The sequence below is a fragment of the Mastigoproctus giganteus genome, chromosome 4 (assembly GCF_048544385.1).
Source record: "Mastigoproctus giganteus isolate SK-2022 chromosome 4, ASM4854438v1, whole genome shotgun sequence".
NCBI lineage: Eukaryota > Metazoa > Arthropoda > Arachnida > Uropygi > Thelyphonidae > Mastigoproctus > Mastigoproctus giganteus.
The window spans coordinates 104,396,922-104,423,298 of record NC_143578.1 but is presented as its reverse complement, the minus strand read 5'-3'; the positions used below and the strand labels follow the sequence as shown (position 1 = coordinate 104,423,298).

Sequence of the window (26,377 nt, the reverse complement as noted above, 5' to 3'; positions counted from 1 at the left end):
AACCCTAAACTTGTATCCCAATACAGTTATAACGGTATATATATTTTTCAGTGGCAAGTATTAATTATCTACGAGTTCCCTTTATATAACTTCCGTATCAGTTATGTATTAATTAATTATGTTACGTTTGTAATCTAAGTCGTTATATGTATTTAGTTAAAAGTGCAATTTAATTCACAATGAAGTTTAACAAGTTTAATAGATTCTACCGATCAACTGACAATATTATAACCTATACTGTGCTAATGCTATCTAGTTCGGTATATAACGTATCGTATGACAAAGGCGGCAAAGTTACGAACGGTAAATCTACGGACACTTAAGTATTGATTAACTTTCAAATCTTGCTGTCTCAATTCAGAATAACTAACGATCCTTACTAGGTCTATAAGCTACTTACAGAAAAAAAATTTGATGTAAAAAATTCTCGTTCAGCGGAGTTACAACTTATAACACATGGATTTGATACCCTTACCGATACTTTTATGTAATTACAAGGCCGAGTAAAGAATAAATACACCAGATTTATCAGAAAATCACAAAATAATGCTATACTACTAAATTTAAATCAAAAGTTTTAGAAAAACAATTTCAAATCAAAAAATAATAAAAATCCACTTAGCGGCTTTGAACACGTCTGGCTCCTACTAGCCTCGTCAGCAGACTCCATTGGGTAGGGGTGCTGACCTGTCTAGTGTAATTACAATGGAAAAAATTGAGAATGCCTGCAAGGTAAAAGCAGATTACCTGAAATTAAATGAAATTAAGATTAACATAAAAATAATAATGATAACAAAAATGCACCCTTTCCCAATACACTGATAAAATGCATTTGTCTATATTTCATTATGGTTGCTGGGTATTTCTTCTATAACTAGTAGTGCCCCAGATCCATAACCCAGTTTAATACTTTTTCTTGCTTGCTTAGACATTCAGTAATGTCATTATCCTGTTATTTTAATCAATAATGTGTGTGTATCTAGAGTTGAATTGTTATCTTCATCTTCCATATAAATATGAAGGGGTATCAAAAAGTTTGTATCCTGACCTAGATAAAACATCAGTAGGAATATGCCGTTTTTAATATAAGTTGTCTACATATTCAATAACTAACACGTGAAATTTCATTCCCGTAGGTAATTGCACACCAGAGGTGGAGCCCAGAATCTGAGGAACGATGCTATTGTTAACAAAGTGGAGTATTGAGCAGTGATAAAGTTCTTGCATTTGCAAGGCAAAAAAACTCAGGAGATTGATAAAGAAATGAAACCTGTGTATGGGTGGAATTGTCCATCCTATGACACTGTAAAAAAAAGTGGAAATGGGAGTTCCAGTGTGGTCAGACAAGTGTCTTTGACGAGCCAAGGGAAGGAAGGCCATCAACATCCACAGACAGTGAGATAGTTGCAAAGGTTGAGCAACTGGTGCTGAATGACAGACATGCGATAATTCATTTCATTGCATATGCAGCGGGAATTAGTTATGGGTCTGCGAACAGCATTTTACATGACCATCTGCACATGTCTAAGGCTTCTGCACGATGGGTTCCAAGATTGCTGATGCCTTTGCAGAAGCAATGTTGAATGCAGTGTTCTCTCCAACTGTTGGATTTGTGTAATGCGTATGTTGAGAACTTTTTTTATCAGTTGGTGACAAATGACGAATGCTGGATGTGCCAGTATGATCCTGAGACAAAAGACATGTCAAAGCATTTTGGATGCTGCTTTGATTCATCTCAGGAAGTCATCAATGAAGTGGAATCGTGGTTTCAGGCAAAAAGTAAAGACTTCTATGATCAAGGCAATAAACAACTGATCCGATAGATGGGAGAAATATGTTACTATACATGGAGAATAAATAGAAAAGGGTTAAAGTTCCTATGAAGTTTCACCTCTCTAGGGCTATTATTTCTAGGTAAGGGTATGAACTTTTTTATAACCCCCCCTCGTATATACATACATACACATACATATAATATTTTATAGTGTAATAAGAACTATTATATGCTCAATATAATAGCTCTTATAACTAATAAATTACATACATTATTAAGGAAATGTTTCCTTTGACTAATGCTTCCTTTCAACAAACACATGATCTTGTTTACATCATTTCTTGTAAAGACTGACTTGGCTTACATTGGTTCTACTCGGGGGTGTTGGATTCTTGTAAAACAACATATGACTTCGGTATGCACGGCAAGAGCAAATGCTTCAGAGTTGGCATTTCATGCTGTGAATGAGAAACATTCTTTCCTCTTTAATGAATCCAAAATGAAGTGAAACTCTGTAGAAACTCAATTAACATTCGCAGACCTTTTTTTGATATCAGATGATTGGTCCTATAAACGCATGCATGATGAAAGCTAAATTTCCTTTTAAATACACGCATTGGTGTATTTTTTAGTTTCATTCCATCCTGTGAACATGAGGCATCGAAAAGTATTTGTCTAACTTAAGGAGGAAGAAATCTGTTTTCACGTATTTTATATTTGTTTTTTAATCTATTTGTAATTTTGACATAATGTTTTCCTATGCTGATAGTTGCGTCACTGTTGATATTTTTGGAGTCTGGTTGAGGTCTCAATGGCGATCCTGGGTTATTAAATTACTGTCGGTATGAAACACATTAAAATGAATTATATCATTGTATTTTAATTGTTTTACGTGATGGACTAGGAGAGTTGGAAAAGAAGCCATTCTATAAAGAGACCAAGGTAATCCCTGTATTATTTATTAAATAATATATTATAATATATATTTAATTTTATTGACATTAGATATATGTTAAAAGAAAATTTACCATATTAATTATGGATCAGTCTTCAGTACAAGGCTCTTACCCATGGATCTTTGCAACAATGAGTGATGGACAGGTCTAGCTCCACCCACTTCTTCACATTGATTGGAAGATGTAGTCCTGTGAGTAATTTATCATTTTTAACTATTTTAAAAAGGTTAGGTTGATTTATGCCACCAATTCGACATGGCTTCAAGCAAAAAATTGTGTCTCTATAATCTTGTATACTATAGATTACAAAAACCATTTTACACGTGAATCCATTCCTAATTGGTATATAAACTAACCTGACCATTTTTAACTAGTTAAAAATGAAAATCGATTAAAAAAACGATTTATTTTGCTTCAGTAATCCAGTCCCAAGAGGGAGAAAAGTATCTACTACAAACATTAGGTTTCTAGGGCTGTACGTCATATTCTACCAGCTCTACTTGCTTGCAAAACAGTATTCACTTTAATGCAAAATTGTGGTGATAAGCAGTCAATCACTGCAAAGCAGTGGGCAGAGTTAGACCTGCCTAGCATTCACTGTTGCAAAGATCCATGGGTAAGAGCCTTCTATTGAAGACAAACCTAATTATGTCTTATATCTGTTACCGTACAGTGAAAGGTAAATATAGTCATGACACTCTTTGCACTGTCAGATAACTGTTGTGTGCTGCTTTCAGGCAGACAGTTGAACTAGAAATTTTGATGCAAGCTGATTGTGACATGCTGTTATCCTTACTTTTTTCTTCCAAACATTCTTAGCCCATCTTTTGGAAAACCATTGTTTAGGTAATGGAGAAGATTTTAGACTGGAATTAGAAGTAAAGGAATCATGTAGGTTGTAATATCAAACTACAGTCGTCCCTTGATTTGCACGGTTTCGCTATTGCGTGGCCAGGTATTTCTACCAAAATTTTAGATTGCGTGGTAAGTTTCGCTACCTGCACGATTTTTGTTTACGAAGCATCAAAAATAGGAATGAAGAGCAGATTTTGAAAATTTATTTGTGCTTTTTACACATTTCACCATAATAACATAAAATCCCACAGAATTCCAGCTATCAGTATTATCACAAATTCAGTAAGATCAAGTTTACTACCTGTTTATAATAGATTGCACTAACAGAAAAGCCCAATAAACCGGAAAGTGCTAATTGTTTTTACTTGTTTTATGGTCATGACCTCCAGAAATGTGCTTTTGAAAAATATCACAAAGGCGTTCAAAGCTGATTCTTATAACCAAACATAGCAACAAATGGTGATATGTTTGTCTGCTTATTTTTTGAAACAACTTCCTCATTTGGGAACCCCCTTCATCAGTTATCCTACGTTAGCTGTTCAGACAGAATCTTTTTCTGGTTGGGCAACGTTAAGTATTTTAATCGGTAAGCATTGCTTTTGCTGAATTAACATTTCTTGTCTATATAAAGTGTGTGTTTAATTAGTGCCTAAAATGAAGAAATCTACAACAAAAACAAATTTTATTTAGAGGAAAAATTAAAAATTGTTAAGGAGTTAGAGAATGGCAAAAAGGTTGTGACATTGGCCAAGAAATACAGCATAAATGAATCTTCACCCAAATATGAAAGTTACCTGTCTCCAGCAAATACAAGTTCATTAATTCAACCAATGGACCAAGGTGTTATAGCTTCCTTTAAACTTTATTACTTAAGAAGATTTTTTTTTTACAATTGATAAAAGCTACTAATGGAATAGGCAGTTCAATTCAAGAATATTGGTGGAATTATAACATTCTTGATGCTGTAAAAAATATTGAGTTCTCATGGGGTGAAGTCAAAAAGTCAGCAATGAATGCAGTGTGGAAAAAGCTGTGGCCACAAAACTGCACTAAAGAAGCCACGGTCGAAATGCCAGAGGTAGTTGAGATTGTGTGAATTGGCAAAATGATTAGCCGAGAGTGAATTGAAGAACTGGAACCAGAAGATATCACAGAAGGCCTTGATTCTCATAGAGAACAATTATCAGTGGAATATATTTTTTCACAATGTGAAGAAGAAGATAAGAAAAATGATAAAAACGAAGAAGACGTACACAGAAATTTGACCGTGAAGAAACTAGCCTGAGTTTTTAAGACATGCAATCAAAGCCAGGAAGCTCTGGATATGGATCCTATTTTGGAGAGGAGTTTAAATTTTTGCAGAACTTTATCATTAGCTTTAGTTCCTTACAAAGAAATTTATAGAGGAAAAACAGCATGCTTCTGAGGAAACAATTTTAACAAACTTTTTCAAAAAGTGCCAGATACCATTGCAAGTTTATCACAGGAAAACAGCAGTGAATTTAGATTAAAAATCTAGAGGTAAGTATTAGCAAGATTAATTTTGTGGACATGTCTGTAATTTTTTTATTTTTTCTTACCGTATGAAGATTATTTTTCAATTTAATTTTTTTTTTTTTTTTTTTTTTTTTTTTGTACACAGGTATCGAATCCATCCTCATTATTGTCGTATAAACCACATTTTGTTTCGTATTGTGCAGATTTGAACTGTGCGGTGTTAAACCCTGTGCAAATCGAGGGATGACTGTATACTTAAAATTGTGAATCATATCAAAAAATTACTTCTGTGGAAGACAAAAATGCCACTCCTTTATTCACAGCACTTTTGCAAACCATTATTTTGTTGCACACTTAATTTTTTTGTGATACCATTATTTTATCATGCTTAATATATTTTTCTTTTTCTATATAAGGTAACATTGGCTTCCTTTTTTCCCACAGAATGCGACTTCAGGAGGGATTTCATTTTGCACATTCTAATTCTGGTATCATCAATATGCTAATTGAACTTGATATGAAAGTATGTATTAATTTTTAACATTAAGTTTTTGTATTATCAGTGCTAATCTGACCATATAAAATATAATATAATTCCAGGTGTTATTGGGAGGCAACTTATTCGAGTGGTCAACGGCTTACTGCCCATAGGTGAATTTCATGAGATCCAGTCTTCTGTTATTCTCTGAGATTTTAATATTTGTGCCCCCAGGTTCTTTCCTCACCTACAAGGGAGAACAAAATTTCTTTGTATTTATATTGACTGCTTCATTGCTTTTTAGACCCCGGTCAGATCTTCCCTTAGATGTCTAGTTTTAAAACTTCATGCTAGATGTCAAGCTAGTTTGTCAAAATTCTTGCTGTCAAACAATTTAGTTGATGAGTGCATTGTGAACAAAATTTAAAAACGGAATCATTAATAAAATAAAAATAATAAGGTAAAGGAAATATCAGAGGCAGTAAATAGCATATTCCTCTACATGATGCTGTAAATATAAAACTAAAAAGAAATGAAACTGAAAAATAAAATTATAGTAAAGCTAATGCGAGTAGCATGGAAAAACAGTAGAGCGAAAATAGTCAAAATTAATCTTAAAAAATCAAACCAATAGCGAGGGAAGGGAAGAAAGGTAACAAGACTGAAAATATTGTAGCGGAAATGCTCCAAAATAAATTTAGAAAATCTAAGTGAAGAATAAAAAAATAAATATAAACAATCAGTTAAATTCAAAAGTCAATTACATTAAATTTAACTGATTGTTTATATTTATTTTTTATTCTTCATTTAGATTTTCTAAATTTATTTTGGAGCATTTCTGCTACAATATTTTTAGTCTTGTTACCTTTCTTCTCTTCCCTCACTATTGGTTTGATTTTTTATGATTACTTTTAACTATTTTTGCACTACTAGCATTAGTTTTATTTTAATTTTATTTTTCAGTTTCATTTCTTTTTAGTTATACAGTGCATTCTGGTTATTTGGGCCACCGGTTAATTGGGGCAGCCGTATATTTGGGGCAAATCTTAAAAAACAGAAACCAATCGAGAAAATAGCCGGGGTTTACTTCGCTTAATTGGGACAAAATGCCATTTAATCGGGGCAGGAGACCTCAGTACTGGAGATTACCCTGCGATTGTCTCCGACCGTATCATGTAGTTCGGTCGGATTTCTGGAGGTCACAACCATAAAACAATTAGCAGTCACCTGTTTATTGGACTTTTCTGTTAGTGCAATCTATCATAAATGGATAGTAAACTCGATCTTATTGAATTTGCGATAATACCGACAGCTGGAATTCTGTGGGTTATTATGGTGAAATTACACTTCCATGGAATCTTCAATCATATAAAAAAAAAAATAATTTTCAGAATCTTCTCTTCATTCCTGGTTTGTTTGTTTTTTGGAGCATTAGCAACTAAGGCCATATTGCTCTGGGAATATGCGGTGGTCATTCTCTGACCTTTCTGCATCCTCCGTATTTGGTGGTGATGGGCTCGAACCCCGGTCTAATCAAGAAGCGTGTGCTACGCACTGCTGCTCCTTCCCACCTGGCTACGGAGGCGCCTTCTTCATTCCTATTTTTAAAGCTTTGTAACTCGTTACTCCATTCTCACTTGGGGTGCATATTGTGTTACTTGCAATTTGTGTGTGCCCTGTTTTTTGTTATTGATTGCTTATCTTTTTACTGTTTTAAATTTTAACCCCCACCCTATTTCATCCCCCATCTACACCCTCCCTCCCATTACTTTATCTTGTACAGTAACTGCCCCACATGTCCAAATTTAAATCACATCAAATTTTGCCCGACCTTTTAGGCTCTTCTAGAAATAGTCCTTTCAGCGTAAAACCCCACGCAATGTTTTCTAAATGCAAGTTTACTTAAATCAACAGCGATAACTCCAGCCTTTATTTTAGGTCCTAGTCACCGAAATCCCAGGAAAGTAAATGGCAGGACCTGCCAGAGTATAATTAGTCTCTTGGTATACCCGGCCGGCATCCCCGTCGCTAGGTATGGTAACACCGGGTCCCACTGGGGGCCTGGCGGCCAACAGGCCGGATGAATAATGGGCACAACAAACTACATACCACATGACCCATACATTATTTTTAAACCTCTGGTATAGACAGGGTACTGTCACTCGATACATAGAACATATGCGGAGATGGGAGAAATCTCCGGAGCCTGTCAGACCCTCAACATACCTATACCCACAAATGTCAGTGAACAGAAATGTCAACTAGTTTAGTTAGTATGTACATATTGCAGTGCTTATTAATTATTCTGATTTTCACGTATATTCTTCCGAATTTCATATATCATTTAATTTTTTAATTGGTAAGATAATAAAGAGTAAATTTGTGCTTAATATCTATTTTTGCTAATTAGAATCGCTGTTTAATTGAATTAAAATTCAGTTCATGAACATGATCACATGCCCGGCGCTTACTACACATTGTATAGTGATCGGTACTTTGGTGAGTTCGTCGTAACTGATTTGACTGTACAGTGAACTAATTGTAAAGGGGGAGGGAATACATTGTATTTTTAACTATCTACGTGAAACTTCGGATAATTGGGGCAGCCACTTAATCGGGCCAAAATGCACTAGTCCCGATGTGTCCCAAATAACCGGAATCGACTGTATATATTTATATAAAGTTACAGTGGATGAAAAAGGTTTTCAGTCGATGAAATAGTTTCAGTTAATGAAAGATTAATAAGTCAGGTATGACAGATGCACCTAAAAGCACAAAGCAGCATTAAAGGATGCAAGAGTATATATAAGTTTGTATTAATATATTGAATAAAATATGCATAAATGGATGTGGAAATCACACAAAGTTCCAGAAACTAGAAGGGTGAGAATAGTCGAAAAGGAAGTGTAGTAGATATGTGAAAGAATGTTAATATCCTAAAAGTTATGATGAATCAAGAAATTTATGGGCTGAATTAAAAAAGCCAATAGAAGGTAGGTGAACTGTAAAGTAAAATTAATACAGTAAAATACAAATAAAACAAAAATAAAAATAAACTAAAATAAAAAGTGGTACAGCTGTCATCAGATATGTGGGGAGAAACATATTTAGATAAGGGTCGAATTAGAGGTAAGGCAAAAATGCAGAATCTGATGTCAGCTGAAGCAAATATTGATACATGATCAGTTATTTTATCAGGGGACTACACCTGACCATATATCAGGAACTGCGTTTCTATACTTGTCAATAATAGTAGAAGAAAGGTGAAAGGCCAAAAAGGAACAAAAATGTAATTAGCCCATTCTTATACAGTATGGACAAGGTAGTCCCAACGCAGTTCATTTATTAAGGTAAAAATAAGTAGAGTTTTGTGTAGAATTTAAAAGTAGTAATTTTGTGGAGATTGGAATTCAATAATTTGGAACAAACAAACACAAATTTGGAACATAGGATAGGGTGAGGTATTAAATTTAGGATAGGGAAGGGAAACAGGAGTATTTTAAATAAATAAAGGCAAAAAATAGCAATAGAAATAGGATAGTAGGAACATTTGTATCACCCTCATATACAGTAATAGTTTTACAAAGGGAAGAATGGTAGAAATAGATAGTAGAAAGATAAAAAGTTATTAAATAACACTAAGCTAGCTGGGGTTGTGAAGCCCAACCTTATAGTAAGGGCTCTGGCTTTGTAAGCATTAGTATAAAAGGGAGCTAATATAAATGCTTGTGCCGACCAGGCTAGCTGGGTGGGTAAAGTGCCTGCCTGGCAACCCAAAGGTCGCGGGTTCGAATCCCGCCTCAGGCTTGGATCACAGTACTGCGAAAACCTTGGGAGGTGCATTATGGCCACAGAAGCCGATGCGCCAACAACTACCAAGCTTGTATTGTAAAGGAAAAAAAATATAAGTTGAAACATGCCAAAAATTGAACCTAAAACAAAACCGAAAGTATAATACCTGGAGTGTTATACTTTCGAAAGTATAATACGATACCTGGAGTTTTCAAGTAATGCATAACAGAAATAAGCAGGTAGGGAAATGTTCCTACTATCCTACTATATGTAGCTGAAGGAAAAAGGCGGGAAATGAAGTGCATATATTTAGTAGAGTAGATGAATGTACATAAACCTTAATCACATTAGTAACATATCTACATGATGAAGCAATTTATAGTAGTGTAACGGACTTAATAGTGAGCTGTGAAGAAATGTAAAAAAAAAAAAAATGGGAAAGTAATGACCTCTATTGTCGTATTTAGAACACAAGTGCATGGAGATACTTACAATTAGAATTGGAAAAAGAAATGCAGTTGGAATAGTAAGACTTTACCATAATAAAGTCATACAAATTACAAAAATAAACATATACCAGTTCATAGATAAAAAAAAAATTAAAAGTAATAAACAAAGCCGTGTAAAAAGAATGCTGATCAAAATTAGTGGACGGTAGACCAAGTAATAAGTCTATGGTGTATTAAGCTGACAATTAAAGTATAATCTCATATATGGGAGTAATCGCTAATGTATCTAAGCAGAGAGAGAAGGAAATATGCGAAGAATCACAAAATGTTCTGAGATAGAGAAAAATTAATAATTATAATCTTTAGTCCAAAATGGTATAGTAGGAACATTTCCAATTTTGAAAGAATAGTAAATACACCCAAGGATAAAGAACTAGTTTAAATCCATTGAAGAAAGAATATGACATAATTCCAAGGATACAAATAACTTGGTGATTTTAGATCTAATGGTGGTGTAGTTAAGAATCCAATTATGGAAGAACAGGAAATCAGTTCATGAATATGAAAATAGTTGAATCCAAAGGTAGTTTGGTGTGAATTCAAAGGTGAAAGGGTGTAGTAAGAATCCAATGTTGAAAGAATAGTAAATGCTTTTAAATCCTACACAAAACTCTACTTATTTTTACCTTAATAAATGACACTGTGTTGGGATTACCTTGTCCATACTGTATAAGAATGGGCTAATTACATTTTTGTTCCTTTTTGGCCTTTCACCTTTCTTCTACTACTATTGACATGTATAGAAACGCAGTTCCTGATACATGGTCAGGTGTAGTCCCCTGATGAAATACCTGATCATGTATCAATATTTGCTTCAGCTGACATCAGATTCTGCATTTTTGCTTTACCTATATTCGAACTTTATCTAAATATGTTTCCTCCCCATATCTGATGACAGCTCTACTACTTCTTACTTTTTATTTTATTTTATTTTTATTTTTGTTTTATTTGTATTCTACTGTACTAATTTTACCTTAATTCATCATAACTTTTAGGATATTAATATTCTTTCACCTTTCACATATCTGCTACACTTCCTCTTCTATTATTCTCACCCTTCTAGTTTCTGGCACTTTGTGTAATTTTCACATCCATTTATGCATATTTTATTCAATATATTAATACAAAATTGTGTGTGTGTGCGCCAACGCACATGTGCACGCGCGCATCTGTTTTTCATCATGTCTGTCCATCAATCTGCATGTAACAACTTGACTTCCCTTGAATGGATTTTAATAATATTTTATATTTGGTCCTCTTAAAAATATTTGTCAAGCTAAATTCCATTAAATTGGATAGATAGAAATCTGGTAATTATTATTTATTTTTTCTCTTACAATTGGTATCTTAAAAAAATAGAAAATTGTATATTAATTGCAGTTTTAATGCAGTATTGTTTGCTTTAGACAATCTCCACACTTTGCATGTATTGTGATCCTGTCAGATGCAACTTACGGTCTGTCATTTTATGGATGATTGTCCCTTACATTCAACCATCCGGTCAAACACTTTTCAGTCACTCTCTATATTGAATATATTACCTCATTTATCTAATTTCTTAGGAAATGAAGCAAATATTGAAGAACGTTTAATTATCTAAAACATATTGCTTGTATAGAAGCATATAATTTAACATCTCTAATGATATGCTTGTGAATAAATGATGAACAGACACAATTTGGCCTTAGTAGCCCTTGTGTCATTAAATCCAATATCAACAACAACAGCATGTATTGTTATATAAGAATTGTGAACATGATGTTATTTGTAAAGATATACGTGTATACAGAGAAGGGGAGGTATACGGGAGAAGAGAAATAGATATTATACAGTTGTAATTAAACTGAATGGCTCAGTTCAGAGAACTTAAAAACTATAGAGTTTTCTTAAGTGCTCTGTAAAGTTATAATCTTAGTAATTAATTGATAAGGAGATAACTATATTTACCTTTCATTTCTATTAAAGAAAAAATTAATTTAATGTAAGAAAAAAAGCAAATACCCCTGAAATGTAATGCAATTTGAAATGTAAAAAACATTAATTAACTTTTTTAAAATTAAAAAAGGAGGGGGCACAACACCAATCCCTGAGTGACCCCACTTTTTCCACTTTTTCCACTGGTCAACTCTTAAAAACTGACCACTTATTTTAGTTTATCTATTATCCATTTGTTTAACAATTCTGTCTTTAGTCAGTCTTTGATCCAGCATAGAATCTAACCAGGAATCCCAGTTGGTTCTAGTTTATGCAGTAGCCTATTGAGGGTAGGTATCAACAGGTTTATTGAAGTCTAAGTATATAATGTCAAAATGTTACCTGCATCGAACTGTTTAATAAATACTTCATGGTAATTTACTTGACTAGTAAGCCATGACCTCTCTGTAATGAACCCATTCTGAGATCTATTCAAGAAATAAGTCTAGTTGACCCTGGGTGTCAAGTGAGATCTCTGTGCTCCGTGTGATTTTTCAAAAGTGATTACTAGTTCTTTTACTTTTTTACATTCAGTAAAACCACTTATTTAATACTAGCTTTTCTTTCAAAAAGCACTTGAAGGAAGCAAGAATGCAAGAACTTAGATTCAGCTCAGCAGGAATTTCCAGAATTCCTGGTACTACATTCTTTGTCATCCCAACGTGCGCATACTATTTCATTTTGCCATCCATGGATGTTTAGAACATGCAGTAGGATCATCCAAAATGGTGAAGAGATTCTAATCAGGGGACATATTGATAGAAGCCACACAACCTATTCACTGGGATCTATTATTAAAACTGCCTTTCTTCTGTGGAATTCCAGTACAGGTCGTCCCACATACTACACAGAACTTGTCCAAGGGAGTTAAGTGAATGGGACCTATTAAATGTATCAGAAGAGGAAATAGTAAAGGAATTACAGGAGCAAAAAGTAAAAAAAGGATTGGAGAAATTTTGCGGACACCAAATCCTGTGTTTGCACCTTCATGATGGTGGGACTGTTAGTAACCCTGGGTATACCCTCTCTGTGTGCAGGTCCTGGAATACTGCACTTCGTATTCAGGTGCAGGAGGATATTACTTGGGTTGTGAGCCAATGTAAGCAGGAGTTGAGACTATGTAGTGTCCACACTACATAGAAGAATGCTGCAACTCTGTGTCACCAGGCAATCTTAGAGGTAGATGTTTCATCAACCATTGCAACATCACTACCACTCTGCTTATTGGAGGCTTGAAGTGTCCAAACTTATCTTTTGCCTCTACAGAAAAGTGCTGAAAATTCTCCATCCCTTGCATCATACAGTATGTTTGAGGTTATAATAGGCATCATGGGGAGAGTCTGTCTTTCTTATATTTCAAGGGTACAGCACTAAATTGGGTTTTGCAAGTTTTGAGGCCATCTTATGTCAAGGAGCTGGTCCAAAGATATTACTCTATTTAGTGAATTTATCATGAACTGTCAAACTAATAGTAAAAACATCAATAAAATTAATTCTGGAGTGCTGAATTTCTCTGAAGTAATCATTTATGTGAAGCCAAACAATTACTGTAGTTGCCTCCTTTTTTTATTGCTTAATGTTATTTCATAAATGCTATAATTAAGGAATTCTAATTGTGAGAAAATTAAAGGATTTACAACACTTATCGTTGCAGGAAAAATATCTTAACATGGGAAGCAGGACTTGTTCTTTCAGAAAGATAACAAATATGATCATTAAGATAATCATCAGTAAACTTTTACTGGGAAAACTAAATTGGTACATTTATCTTCAGTCCACACTCTGTATTCCTCTCTTCCGCTTCTCTTGAATGTCATTATGTCCAGCTGCTCTTAGAAATCAGTGCTAGAAACAGCAGTGGTGAGAAAATGAAAGATGGCCATATAATTATTCAGCATGGAGCAAACTAATGAACATTATATTTAGCAAGTAAACATGTGAATAATTTTAAAACAATGTGGGGTTTTATATAAAGAAAAATGGACTAAGTTCAATAGCAAAGCTTAATAATTAAGAAAAATGTTATAGAAGAAAAATCTAAATTATACATTTACTTAACAATAAGATCTATACTTATTAATGCATCAGTTGTAATTAATATACAGATACTTTAAAGACAAATTTCATTACTTCCTCTATAAGAAATTGGAAGTTAACTGTCTTTATGACACGATAACATCAGTGAAATTCACACTACTGTAGTTTAATTACAGAGACTACTAACTGAGAAATTGTTGAAGTTAAACATGAGAAAGGCACCTGGAGTGGATGGGATCTATTGAGTTATATTAAGGGAGACAGCAAAGGAAGTAAGTAAACCATTAGCCATAATTATGAAAGCATCCTTGGATTCAGGGAAAGCCCCCACGGAATGGAGATGTGCAAATGTATCCTCAATTCATAAAGCAGAATCAAAGGGTGATCTGAGTAATTACAGACCTGTTAGTTTAACTTCTGTTCCAGGGAGAATAATGTAGTCACTTATCTAGATGATCCTACATTGCTTTTGTAACCAGCGTGGGTTTGTTAATGGGAAATTGCCTCACCAATTTGATTGGATACTACAATGTGGTCACAAAGGAACTGGATGCAAAAAATAATTTTGTTGTCATATACTTGGATTTTAGGAAAGCTTTTGATACTCTTGCACATAAAAGACTGCTGTACAAATTGGAGCAGTATTGCATGAAGGGCAAATTGCTGCTATGGATAAAGGGATGGTTCAGTGAGAGAAGACAGAGAGTGGTAATAAATGGGCACTGCTCTTTGTGCACTAATGTTATTAGTTGAGTCCCCCAGGATTTGGTGTTGGTCCCATTGTTGTTTTCTGTGTTTATCAGTGATATTGACAAAGGTATATCAGGCTTAATATCCAAGTTTGCAGATGATAAAAAGGTTGGGAGGGATGTTAACAATGATAATAACAGTATACTACTGCAAAAGGATCTTGAAAAGATGGACAGATGGGCTGAGAAGTGGCAACTGAAGTTTAACATTGATAAATCCAAAGTACTGTATATGGGTAGTAATGAGTAATGTACCGACTGGGTGGAACCCCAGAGTAATGTACCAACTGTTTCATTCTCTACTACAGTCAGGGTAGTAGAGAATGAAAAAGACCTGGGGGTAATTGAATTGTGCAGTCAGCTATGAAGTTGTCTGAGCAGTGTAGATAGACTGCCAGAACAGGTCATGGGCCCCCTGTCAATGATATACAGGAATTTTGCTAGCAGGGATAAGGAGGTGATTATCCCTTTACATAAGGCAATGGTTCAGCCACACCTCGAGTACTGTATACAGGTCTGGAGGCCTCATTTTTGGAAGGATGTAGAGCTGCTGGAAGAGAAGAGAAGGGTAGCAAGTTTGGTGAGGGGAACAGAGGGGTGGTCTTACTAAAAAAGGTTTCATAAAGTTCTGCAAATTCAAGCATCTGGAGACCTGCAAGGTGATTGAGGTGTATATAAGGTCTTGGATGGATTGAGCATGCTCAATGCTGATGCAATTCTTCTTCTTGCTCAGATTAAGCACTTGAGAGGGTATAAATTCAAATTGAGGAAAGATGATTGCAGAATAGATGTGCAGAAATTTGCTTTAGCTAGCAGGTAGTTGATTGCTGGAACAAACTTCCATCTGTTGTTGTGGAAGTTGATAGCTTAAAAAATTCCAGGAAGAACTTGAATTTTTTAAGCTATCGACTTTTTTTTTTTTTATGGCTGATGCTTTCTTTCTAAGCTTTCTTTCTTGCATCATATGCCACTACTAATGCTAATGGTACCTGTAACCAGTAGCAAACTTTAAAAATATGGAAATTGTTCATCTTGTCATATATACTTTCCATTTTTGGAGGGCCTATCAAGCTCTCAGCTTCCCACACACTGATGCCAGAGCTTGCACTTGATCATCAGGGAACACAGCAGTAACCCTGCTGGTCCCTTAGGAGCTAATTGTTGTCTGTGACTCATTTTCAGGGAGATGGCAAAAAGAGTAGGTGGAATAGGATCAGGGTATGTTTGCCAGAGGCATAAGTTGATGATGTAGAGCAAATATGATCAACTTACACCTCTGGTATGGCGATGTAGGGCAGGCATCTTTTAAGGGCACAAAAGGTGATATTGTACTAATGACATTAAGAGTACAAGATGTGCAGTCTTACTTTACAGGGCAATATTGAAAAAAATCTTGAATTAGGGTTAAATTTGAAAGTGTCTGCAATTCTGACCAGACTCGATAGCAGGGAGTATGTTGTGAGACCCTTGTTAATCAATTTGGCCTTGGAGAGATTGTGCAAGGCTCATGGGGTAGAATTCTTTACAGCATATTTTGTCCTTGTTAACAGGAGAGTCTGGTTCTATAGGGATGGGATACACTTACATATTTTAATGAGTTTCTCACATGTAGTTTACATTTCTTTCATGTGCTTTTTTGATTGAATCTCTAACTGATGGAAGATAAGAGAGAAACCAAAATCAGCAGTAATTTATTTCGGATAAGTCCTGTTGTTTATAAAAAAATAATTTTGCAGAATATACTTGCATTAGATGGTTTCCCTCTATGATATATAATTTTTGCTTTTGTAGGGTGTATTGCAAAATTTGTGTTTTGCCATAAACTGCATTTTTTTTATCCCTCTCAAGAGATATGATCATGCTTGTTTTTATCCAAAACAACTATATATTGAATTGCACTATAGTAGAATTGCAGCTTTGTTGTTAAATTCAGAGTTTTTTCATTAAAAAAATCTCCAGCTTAATGCTTATTTTTCATTAACAGATTGTCTTGTTAATGAATTGTGGGTTGGGTTTGCTAGTCTGTGTTGAATAAAGTAAGTTGAATATGCTTTACAGTGGTAATTACTTTTTTATAATGTGTGTCATGCAAAGTTAGTTAAGTGTCCTTCAATTGAGATGCCACAGAAGTATGAAATAATATTTAAGAAAGCATATACAGAGGATTTTCCATGTATAAGGGTGGGTCAATAAGTAACACACTATAAGCTGTAACATCTTTATCATTTTAAATATTGTAACCATACCTCATATATATAAAATACAGTCTTTCAATTTTTTGAAAATATCACTCAATGTAAGAATGACCACACTCCTTGCTGCATTTTTTTCTCCAGTGTTTTTTTCCAGGCAGTGAATGCACTTTGGTAAAAATTAGGTAGTAGACTTTTTTTTTTTCACCAATTTTTAATGTCAGAAATGAGTTCCATATCACTCTCAAACACCTTATCATACATGTGTGCCTTCAGTCTACCAAACAAACAAACAAAAAAAAAAAAAAAATCTGATCAGTAGGCGAGGCATTGTGCTCCACCCCAGCTGGGTGATCTTTGACAGTGTCATCTATGATGTGTCCGGCCCTGCATTATCCTGATGAAACTTGAAGTCCTGCTGATTCAGTTCAGGTCTTTTGGTTTTCAGAACTCAATTTAGCCTTTCCAGGAAAAGGCAGTATATTTATTTGTTGATGGTTGTTCAACTTCCCAAGAAATTGATAAAAATGATGCCATTTTGAATGCAGAAGAAAGTTACAATATGTTTGTTTGTTTGTGGGTCATAACGAAAGAGCCATGTTTCATCATGTGACAACCCCTTTAAAGCACTCAGGACTAGCACCAAACGTCTCCAGATGACCTTCACAGATCTCTTTCCTTAAGCCATCATCTCTTGTGTGAGCAGCTTAGGCACCCACTGAAAACAGATTTTTCTGTACCCCAGTCTGTTCATGATGGTCAAAACATTAACCTTTGATGTTTTTTGAAGCTCCATCACTTTAATGGTTATGCTTCTGTCATTTTGAATGAGCTAGCGAATAAGTTCTTCATTTTCACTGTGTTTGATAGATATTTGTCTTTCGGCTCTTGGTTTATCCTTGATGTGGAAATTATATTCTAAAATCCATTGGAGCCACCTCTGGACATTGCTTTAATGGATAAATGTGGCCAACCGATCACCCAATTTCAATGGCAACTCCATCACACACTGTTCCATGAAATGGCTGTCACTTTGTCCATTCCCATCTTCAGATCAAAAAAAAACAAAAAAAAAACAGAAAAATGATTTTAGGTGTGTTAATAGGTAAGTACTAGTATTTTTTTTTTTTTTTTTTTAGAAGCATTAGCAACTAAGGCCATATTGCTCCGGGAATATGCGGTGGTCATTTCCCAACCTTTCTGCATCCTCCGTATTTGGTGGTCACGGGCTCGAACCCTGGTCTAATCAAGAAGCGTGTACTATGCACTGCTGCACCTGGCTACGGAGGCGCCGTAAGTACTAGTACAACGAGTGTACATCGTAGATCTTCCCCCCCCTCCTTGTGCGCATGTGTGTGTTGTGGGTAATTGCGCATTACTTATTGATCCTCCCTTTTATTATAAAATCTGGAAAGTATAACAGATTTGTTTTTTGTAATGTGTAATTTTTCAATTTCAGTTGGCACAAAATTAGTGTAATCAGAGATATTTTTTTGAAAATAAATAAACTTAACAGTAATGTGCAGCACATAGAATGAAATTCAAAAAATAAATGTAGCATTCCAAAATGAAGATAATAGCATCATCCTGAATGTTTATTTGCATTGCATAATTTAAGTAATTTTCATCTGTGGAATTCCTTGTAGGTGTTTATTATTATTATAATTAGTACTACTAAGCAAACTTATGTAGAATCAGCAAAAAAATAACTAAATTAAAGGAAAAAACTTACCCACCTCATTTGTCTAATAATATGTCTAATTCTTTCTTAAGTTTATTCTATCTACCCACTTTCACACCAGATGGTATTTTGTGCCAACGATCAGTTTACCCTCTGGATGAAAGAAAATTTCCACACATTTATCCTGCAACCATCCTTTTTCAATTTAAGTTTATGGGCCCCCTTGTTTGTGTGCATTGTCTGAGAGAGAGTTAAAATACTATCATCGTTACATTTATTCAGTCCATTAAATACTGCAATCAGGTTCTCTTCCCAACCAGTTCCCAAGCTCTACAGTTTGCAGAACTGAAGTTTTTTAGAGTTCTCCTTTGTGATTTTGCCTAATTTGGTTACTGTTCCCTGCATCTAATCCAAGAGATCCACATCTTTCTTAAAATGAAAATTCATTTTAAAATTCATCTTTCTTAAAATGAAAATGAAAATGGGAAATATCACCTTGTCCCTTCTGGAAAAGTTCCTGTATATCATTGACAGAACCTCATGAACCGTTTTAGCAACTTTTCTGTACTGCCCAGAGAACTTCATGTTGGACTGTAAAATTACCTCTTGGTCTCTTTCGTTTTCTGCCGGCGCCTCCGTAGCCAGGTGGGAAGGAGCAGCAGTGCATAGCACATGCTTCTTGATTAGACCGGGGTTCGAGCCTGTCACCACCAAATACAGAGGATGTGGAAAGGTCAGGGAATGACCACCGCATATCCCGGAGCAATATGGCCTTAGTTGCTAATGCTCCTAAAAACCAAATAACTAACTAACTAACTCGTTTTCTGCCACCTTGAGTGTTATACCATCCAATTGGTATGTTATTCTGGAATTACTGTATGCAGTGCCTTGCATTTACCAGTTTTAATCTTCTCCACCTATCTGCTTAATTTAACTAAATTTATCCAAATTTAATTGCATGTGTTTGTCAGTGATATTTAATTTCAAGTCCAGAGTTTGGATTTCCAAATATCTATTACTTTTTATGAAAAATCTACTTTTCTCCTATTTACAATTACCATCTCTCTTGATTTTTGAAAATGAAAATCTGGCTTCTATAGAAATGATACCCACTTTGAGAAAAGTCCTATAAAAGCTACATAAAAAATAAAATTGTCCATAGCTAATTACAATTATTCTAAGTTCTGAGCACTCCATCAGGTAATGCATTATCATGCTTTTCTATTAAATCATCCTTAAGACAGTGCTGTCCTAATAATAATTCAAAATAATTTGTGTACCCCTGGTATAGAGTACTAATTTAAATCCTCTGTTAGTATTTTGTAAACTGCAGTCCTATGCACTGCAGTTTACAGCTGGTTGGGAACTGATTGGGAAGAGAACCTGATTGTAAGTATTTCAAGCTTTAAATGAATAGTGATATTCCAATGCCTGCAAATGAAGTTCAAAATTTATTATCACTATATAAAAACTGCAAGAATTTACAGCAAAAAAAACCAAAAACAAAAACCAACCTATTAAGTTTTGGGTGTCTGCAGAAAATTTTTCAATTAAAAGATGGCCTTCATGTTTCAAATGTTTGAAACTAGCTGCTCTGTATATTTACCTAATGAATTTTCTGTTAATTTCATTATGCCTCTCTGGAGTACAAAGTTAGATATAATCTTCATTCACGAGTATACTCCTATATTTGAATTTTGAAGTATGTGTTAAAATGCAAAATGGAAGGTTTCAACCTTCCATTACATGCATCCATCACTTATCTATGTTTCCATCTAAAACCGGGCACAGTTCATAATTTATGGCAGCACAAATATAGCTCTGAAAATCAGAGAAGGGGAAGAAATTGTACCCGTTACCCTCAAATTCCAGTTTGGGCTTACAAACATCAAAATTCTCTGGAATTTAGATCCAGAAGTCGTATCACCTGATTCGATGAAATCGAGTCAGGTAATACATAAGCAGATGCAGTGGATATTATTGCATCAAAAATAAAAAGGAACTTTTTTTTTTCATATTTTTATTTTCATTTTTGATAGCAATTTCACTTTACCGATGGGCAACCCACAAAGAAACTCACTTCAAATACTCGACCTCTAATGGAAAACTGACTGTCTCGAGCCCGAGTTCAAGACCACATTCTCACGACACTTCTTGAATCTCCTTTTGTTTTTGTTTTTTCCTTTATAAATGTCCTTTCTGTAGGGTACCTCCGTAGCCAGGTGGGCAGGAGCAGCAGTGCGTAGCACACGCTTCTTGATTAGACCGGGGTTCGAGCCTATGACCACCGAATACGGAGGATGCGGAAAGGTCAGAGAATGACCACCGCATATTCCCAGAGCAATATGGCCTTAGTTGCTAATGCTCCTAAAAACTAAAATAACAACAACAACAACCTTGCTGTAGACCTGGACCACCACTATGATATCATCACCTGCCTTTATTCTTTCAAGAATTTTAAATTTTGCTTCCAGATTGACAAGATTGCATGTTATCACTTGTGGGTGCCAAGTATATTCCATGGCCAAGGATGTGATTTATATAGAACTCTACATAAGTGTGTAAGGTTCTGCGTTAGTTCAGTTTATTTTAAGTAGTTTATTTTAATTTTAACAGTTTATTTTAAGTTGTTCTATACTTGAAAAGCCACAAATAAGAACTAGAATGGGAAAAGTCCACTTTTCTTTTTCTTAGTGCATTTCCTACTAATTCAAATAGTCTTATTACCTGCTTTGTCACTGATCAGTTGATAAGACTTCCTGTGGTAAAACCTGGAATGAAAAAGTAATCCATCAGGACTAAAAGAAAAACCGTGGTGTTAAGAATTACAGATTTTGGTGCAGGTTATTGGTGAAACTGCCATATGAACCACGTTTTTTATGGATGTTAGGTCACCATTGTTGCTGGAATGTAATCTGTAGATTAATTTTCTTTCATTTATAAATGCTATGACAAATTCAATGTGCCATGCTAGTTGACTATCTTTACTGGTGGGGATGTTGAGATCTTCCAACCTGTAATTTATTTTCCAGTAATATTTGTTGATGTCATTTTGATTCATCCATGCTCTTCAACATAATATACACTTGTAGTTCCTAATTTATTATCTCATGTATTGTCACTCTTTTTCATGAGATGTTTCCTGCCATCAGTGCACTTGCAGTTCTTGAATCATATGGATTTTAGAATTTGCAGAAAATGTTTCACTGCCTCCAAACCCTAGTTCTAGTTCCATAAGTAATTTTATTTATTTAATTTTTTTTTTTTTTTTTTTTTGTAGTAGAAAATTGCTCTCCATCATAAAATTTTAATACTTTATGTTGTAGGATTTCAGTTGAATTCATCCATGTCAGTTGCTTGTTTTATCTGGGGAATGGAACTTCACATTTCCAGTAGCTTGAAGTGATGATTTCCTTTCACTAGCAATACATTGTAATGCTGCACAATGGGCTGCTTCCTTCATGATATATTAGTGCACTTGAGAAATCTGTCTTTCTTGTGCAATAGCAGCAGCTTTATTTTCTGGCCTTCCATTGTCAAAACAGTTGAACTAGCCTATCACTGCTTTAATTAAAACATATGCTATTATTGTTAGAGTTTAAAACACCACTCTATAGATTATTAGATTTTCCATTAATCCTTTGTGTTGTGGGTTACAAAAAAAAAAAAAAAATTAAGATTTGTTTTACTTTTTTTTCTAATATTTCTTATTTCATGTGATTATTACCATACAATTAATTTTTAACAGTCATATAATTCTCTGCAAGACCTTATTACAAAGAATAAAGATTTGTGCAATTGCTAATTTCAAGTCTTTGTAATACATTTTGTTTTCTGATTTTTGCAGTTTCATCCTACAGACTCTCTGTGCTGTGATAATGAATGTACAAAGGGTACTAGGAAAGTTTTGCAATATGACGCAACAATGAATCACAGGAAGCTGCTTGTTGCTGCATGTTGAGACATGTTCATACGTGCATAGTAGCCGCCGCGCCAAGTCAATGGGCTCAGTTATTCATTAGTAGTGAGAGTGTAAAGTGCTTGCGATGGCATCGTGGTCACGAAATGAGATAAGCACAGTTTTGCGGTATAATTTCGTGCGTGGTTTAACCATAGACCAGTGCTTAGAAGAAATGACTCTTGCATTAGATGATGATTGTCCACATCGTACAACGATATTCAGGTGGTATAGAGAATTCCAAAGGGGAAATTTCACTCTGGAGGATTCTGAGAGGCCGGGAAGGCCACGAACGTCAGTTACGGAGGAAAACGTTACTGCTGTGAGGAAAATACTTGACGAAAACAGGCGAGTGACCTACCAGCAGATAGAGGATACTTTGGGCCTAAATGCACCAGCAATTCGTTCGATTCTGCAAGATCATTTGCACGTGAAGAAACTTTGTTCTCTCTGGGTGCTGCATCAACTGACTGAAGAGCAGATGACACGACGTGTGACTTGGTGCCGGGAGATGTTAAAAAAGTTTGATAAGGGACAATCTCGGTATGTGAACAACATCGTGACAGGTTACGAGACTTAACAGTACTATTACGATCTGCCGACCAAGGCTCAAAACAAAGTTTGGGTCTTTGATGATGACGACACACCCGTAATTGTCAGAAAATCCCGATCTGTAAAGAAGAAAATGATAGCTGTATTTTTCAAATCGAGTGGAATTGTGGAACGTGTCGTTTTGGACACGCAGAAGACAGTCACAGCTAAGTGGTATACTGAACAATGCCTGCCTAAAGTCATTGGATCTATGAAGAACCTGCGGCTAAAGTCAAGAATGGACACCTGGTACCTCCATCACGATAATGCTGCAGCTCACCGCGCCAAAGCCTGCACCAAATATTTGACCACGACAGGACTGAAACTTCTCGAGCACCCTCCCTACAGTCCAGGCCTTGCTCCCTGCGACTTTGCACTGTTCCCGCATGTGAAAATGAAGCTAGAAGGGAGGCGGTTTTCCAGTGATGAGGACCTTCTACGGGCTTGGGACAACGAGTGTGCTTTACTCCCTAGTGAAACTTGGCAGAACTGGTTTAAAGATTGGTTTCGGAGGATGGAGAGGTGTATTGAATGTAGAGGAAATTACTTTGAAAAAATTAAATAAACAAAGCTGTATTGCAAAACTTTCCTAGTACCCTTTGTATTTAACATATTTCTTTGATGCTTTCAAAATTGCTTACCTGCTGTTATTTTAATTATTTTAATAATACATTTTTTTTTTTTTTTTTGATCATTGACAGGAGCTGTTCTGAAGAACTAACTTTATTTCTAATTCAGCTTTATGCATTCACATTTTCAGGTACCTTTAGTCAATAATCAGAATAAATACGGTGAAATAGCAAATACTGAAGATGTTCATTCCTGTGTGATCCAGTATGTCCTGTTTCCTCCTCACACAAATACTGCTGTAAAAGACCTGTGAGTTTCACAGTTTAGTATAATTGCCTTTTTTATTGTTAATTCTGTGTTTATACTTATAAAATATGGAGAAATAATACAAAGAAAGGGAACAGAACTTACACAACTTACCATGGGGGGGAAGTATTCTTAACCTCATATTTTATCTACAATTTTTTTATCCAGATGTTTTTGATTCCTTTAATTTCCCCACCTCCTTTCATGTCTTCAATCTATCTGTCTCTGATTCCACAGGTGTAGATTATAGCTTATTTTAAAAATTGGTAACTCTGAATTAAAGCCAATTTCTTTATATCCAGTCTACCATTATCTTTTCATTATTGGTATCTGTATTTTGTGATTAGCATTATCTTAGAGAATGGAAATATATTTTTCCAATTTTAGGTTTACTTAACCTTTTTAAGACCTTCAAACACCTTAGCAGGTGATTAAAAGTGTCTATCATCTTGGGCATGTTTGGTTTTGTGACATTGTTCCCCCAAAACAAGTCTTCCGCAGTGTTCTAGAAAGATAGAAATATATCTTTTTAGAGCACCTATAAAGACTGGATTGCATATGTAAAACATTTGTATCTCTGAAATGTAGAAGCCTTATAATCTTCTGTATTAAGAATGGCAATTAATCATAATAATAATAATAATAATTAATCACAATTTGCATTTGCAGTACAATTAAAGATATATAAAATACTAGAGTTAAATGTGCAGGATTACAGATCTGTTCAACTTACACTGCACTGCATTTAGTTTAAAAGGCATTATTTTGAGAAATTCTTTGAGTCAAAATCCTTCTCTATTTTATTTAATTGTATTTTGTTCTTTATCCTCTGGCATTTCATTTCACAAATCCACCAGTCTTCAGAAGTGCTAGCTGTAGAAGAGACAAGATTGTTGAAGTTTGAGTTTCACATCTCAGCAGGCTTATATTTTCATATGTGCTTCTAAAATAATTTCTATAAGTATTAGTGCACTATGGTGTGAATTGAGTACATTTGCAATCCTCTGTATTTTTTCCCTTCAATTACATATTTTATATAATTATTTAGACTCAACATTTCATTTTAGAAGAGTTTGAACCCCTTTGTTTCTAGGCTGCGATACAGAAAATTCTGTTGGCACAGAACTGTACCACATTCATTAATTTCAATAATTATTTCAGAATTTATGTTGTTAACAATTTTAACATTATGTATTGTTATTTTCTCTCATCCCTGATTGGCATTATATTTGTATTTTTCCGAGTTCTTCAGTCTGTTTTCCCTGAAAAAACAGACCGAAGCTTCCTAATGGGTCATGGTCCACAATGGAAAAGGAACTACTATAACAATAAACCTAATTTAATAAACCTTCTGGAATAAGGCTTCAATGGCTAATGCAACACTGGAATATATATTTAGATGATGTACTCCAAGAAACTTCTGAACCAGATCTGGACCATTTTTGCTAAACATTTTTTTTTTTTAAATGGGGAGTTGTTTTATATAAATATAAAACAACTGCATGTGGTATAGGTGTCAACAAATTCCCATTGTATCCAGATATATACTGATTTATGGAAAGCTGACAGCACATTAGGCACAGCAGCCTTTCTTACTTATGCCAAATTTACATTATGTACAGTTAAATTCTGAGTGCAAAATGTCAGTTATGCCAGTTTGCAAAATGTCAGTGTGTTAAATGTCAGTATTTTTACTATGTCATACTGACTCCCTCCCTATGTCATAATTCATACAGACTCCACAAGTGCAGCAACTGGCCTAATGCAAGTCTTCACCCTCCCATCCTGTTATAAACAAATCTGATCTTAGATATTCCTTGAGCAGCATGGTTCATAAGTAAACTGTGTTATTTGAAGATTATACTTTGGTTTTATTATGCTTATTTCTGATTTGGAAATGCAGCGCAACCTCAATATAATGTAGGTGCCAGGCAAAGACTTAAATGATTGCATTATAAGTTAAGCACTTTATATCCAAAAAAAATGTTACCATTATTTTCCCAGTTTTTTTAACATAAATATGTGCTGTTATTTATAAAAATTAACTTTAACCAACGTAACACAGTTGATGAATGGTAGCCATATTCCTCTAAAGAGGTAGCTGTTGTAATTAGTGTTCCTCTGATATACTCTTTTATTGTATTTCTAGCTGAGGCAAGAAACTGGGTGTCAATAGTAATTAGTCTCTGACGAGTACTCTTTGCAAAAATTACTCTGAAACTAAACTGAATATATCACAAAGTGATTATACAGTCAATTTTTAGCTAATTCCCACTCTTGGAAATATGGTAGAAGGATGTACAGTAGATATGGGTACAGGTAGTTCTCAACTTTACGAGTTAATTCATTCCTAGCATGCGCACTCATAAAATGGGAATTTATTTCCCATAGACATAATGTGTGCGTGTTTTTTTTTTTTTTTTTTTTAATCGTATGATGTGATCAATACACGAAGGAA

The 26,377-nt window shown here is 34.7% G+C and overlaps 1 protein-coding gene across 1 annotated transcript in view; it reads left to right on the top strand.

Moving 5' to 3' along the window:
- The window catches only part of LOC150086960 (KICSTOR complex protein SZT2-like), a 1,378,951-nt gene that overhangs the window by 312,707 nt on the left and 1,039,867 nt on the right, over window positions 1-26,377 (top strand). Inside the window, exons 19-20 of the mRNA XM_090372336.1 lie at window positions 5,527-5,605; window positions 23,825-23,922. Coding sequence (XP_090228462.1) covers window positions 5,527-5,605; window positions 23,825-23,922 — 177 coding nt within the window. The remainder of the gene's footprint in view (window positions 1-5,526; window positions 5,606-23,824; window positions 23,923-26,377) is intronic.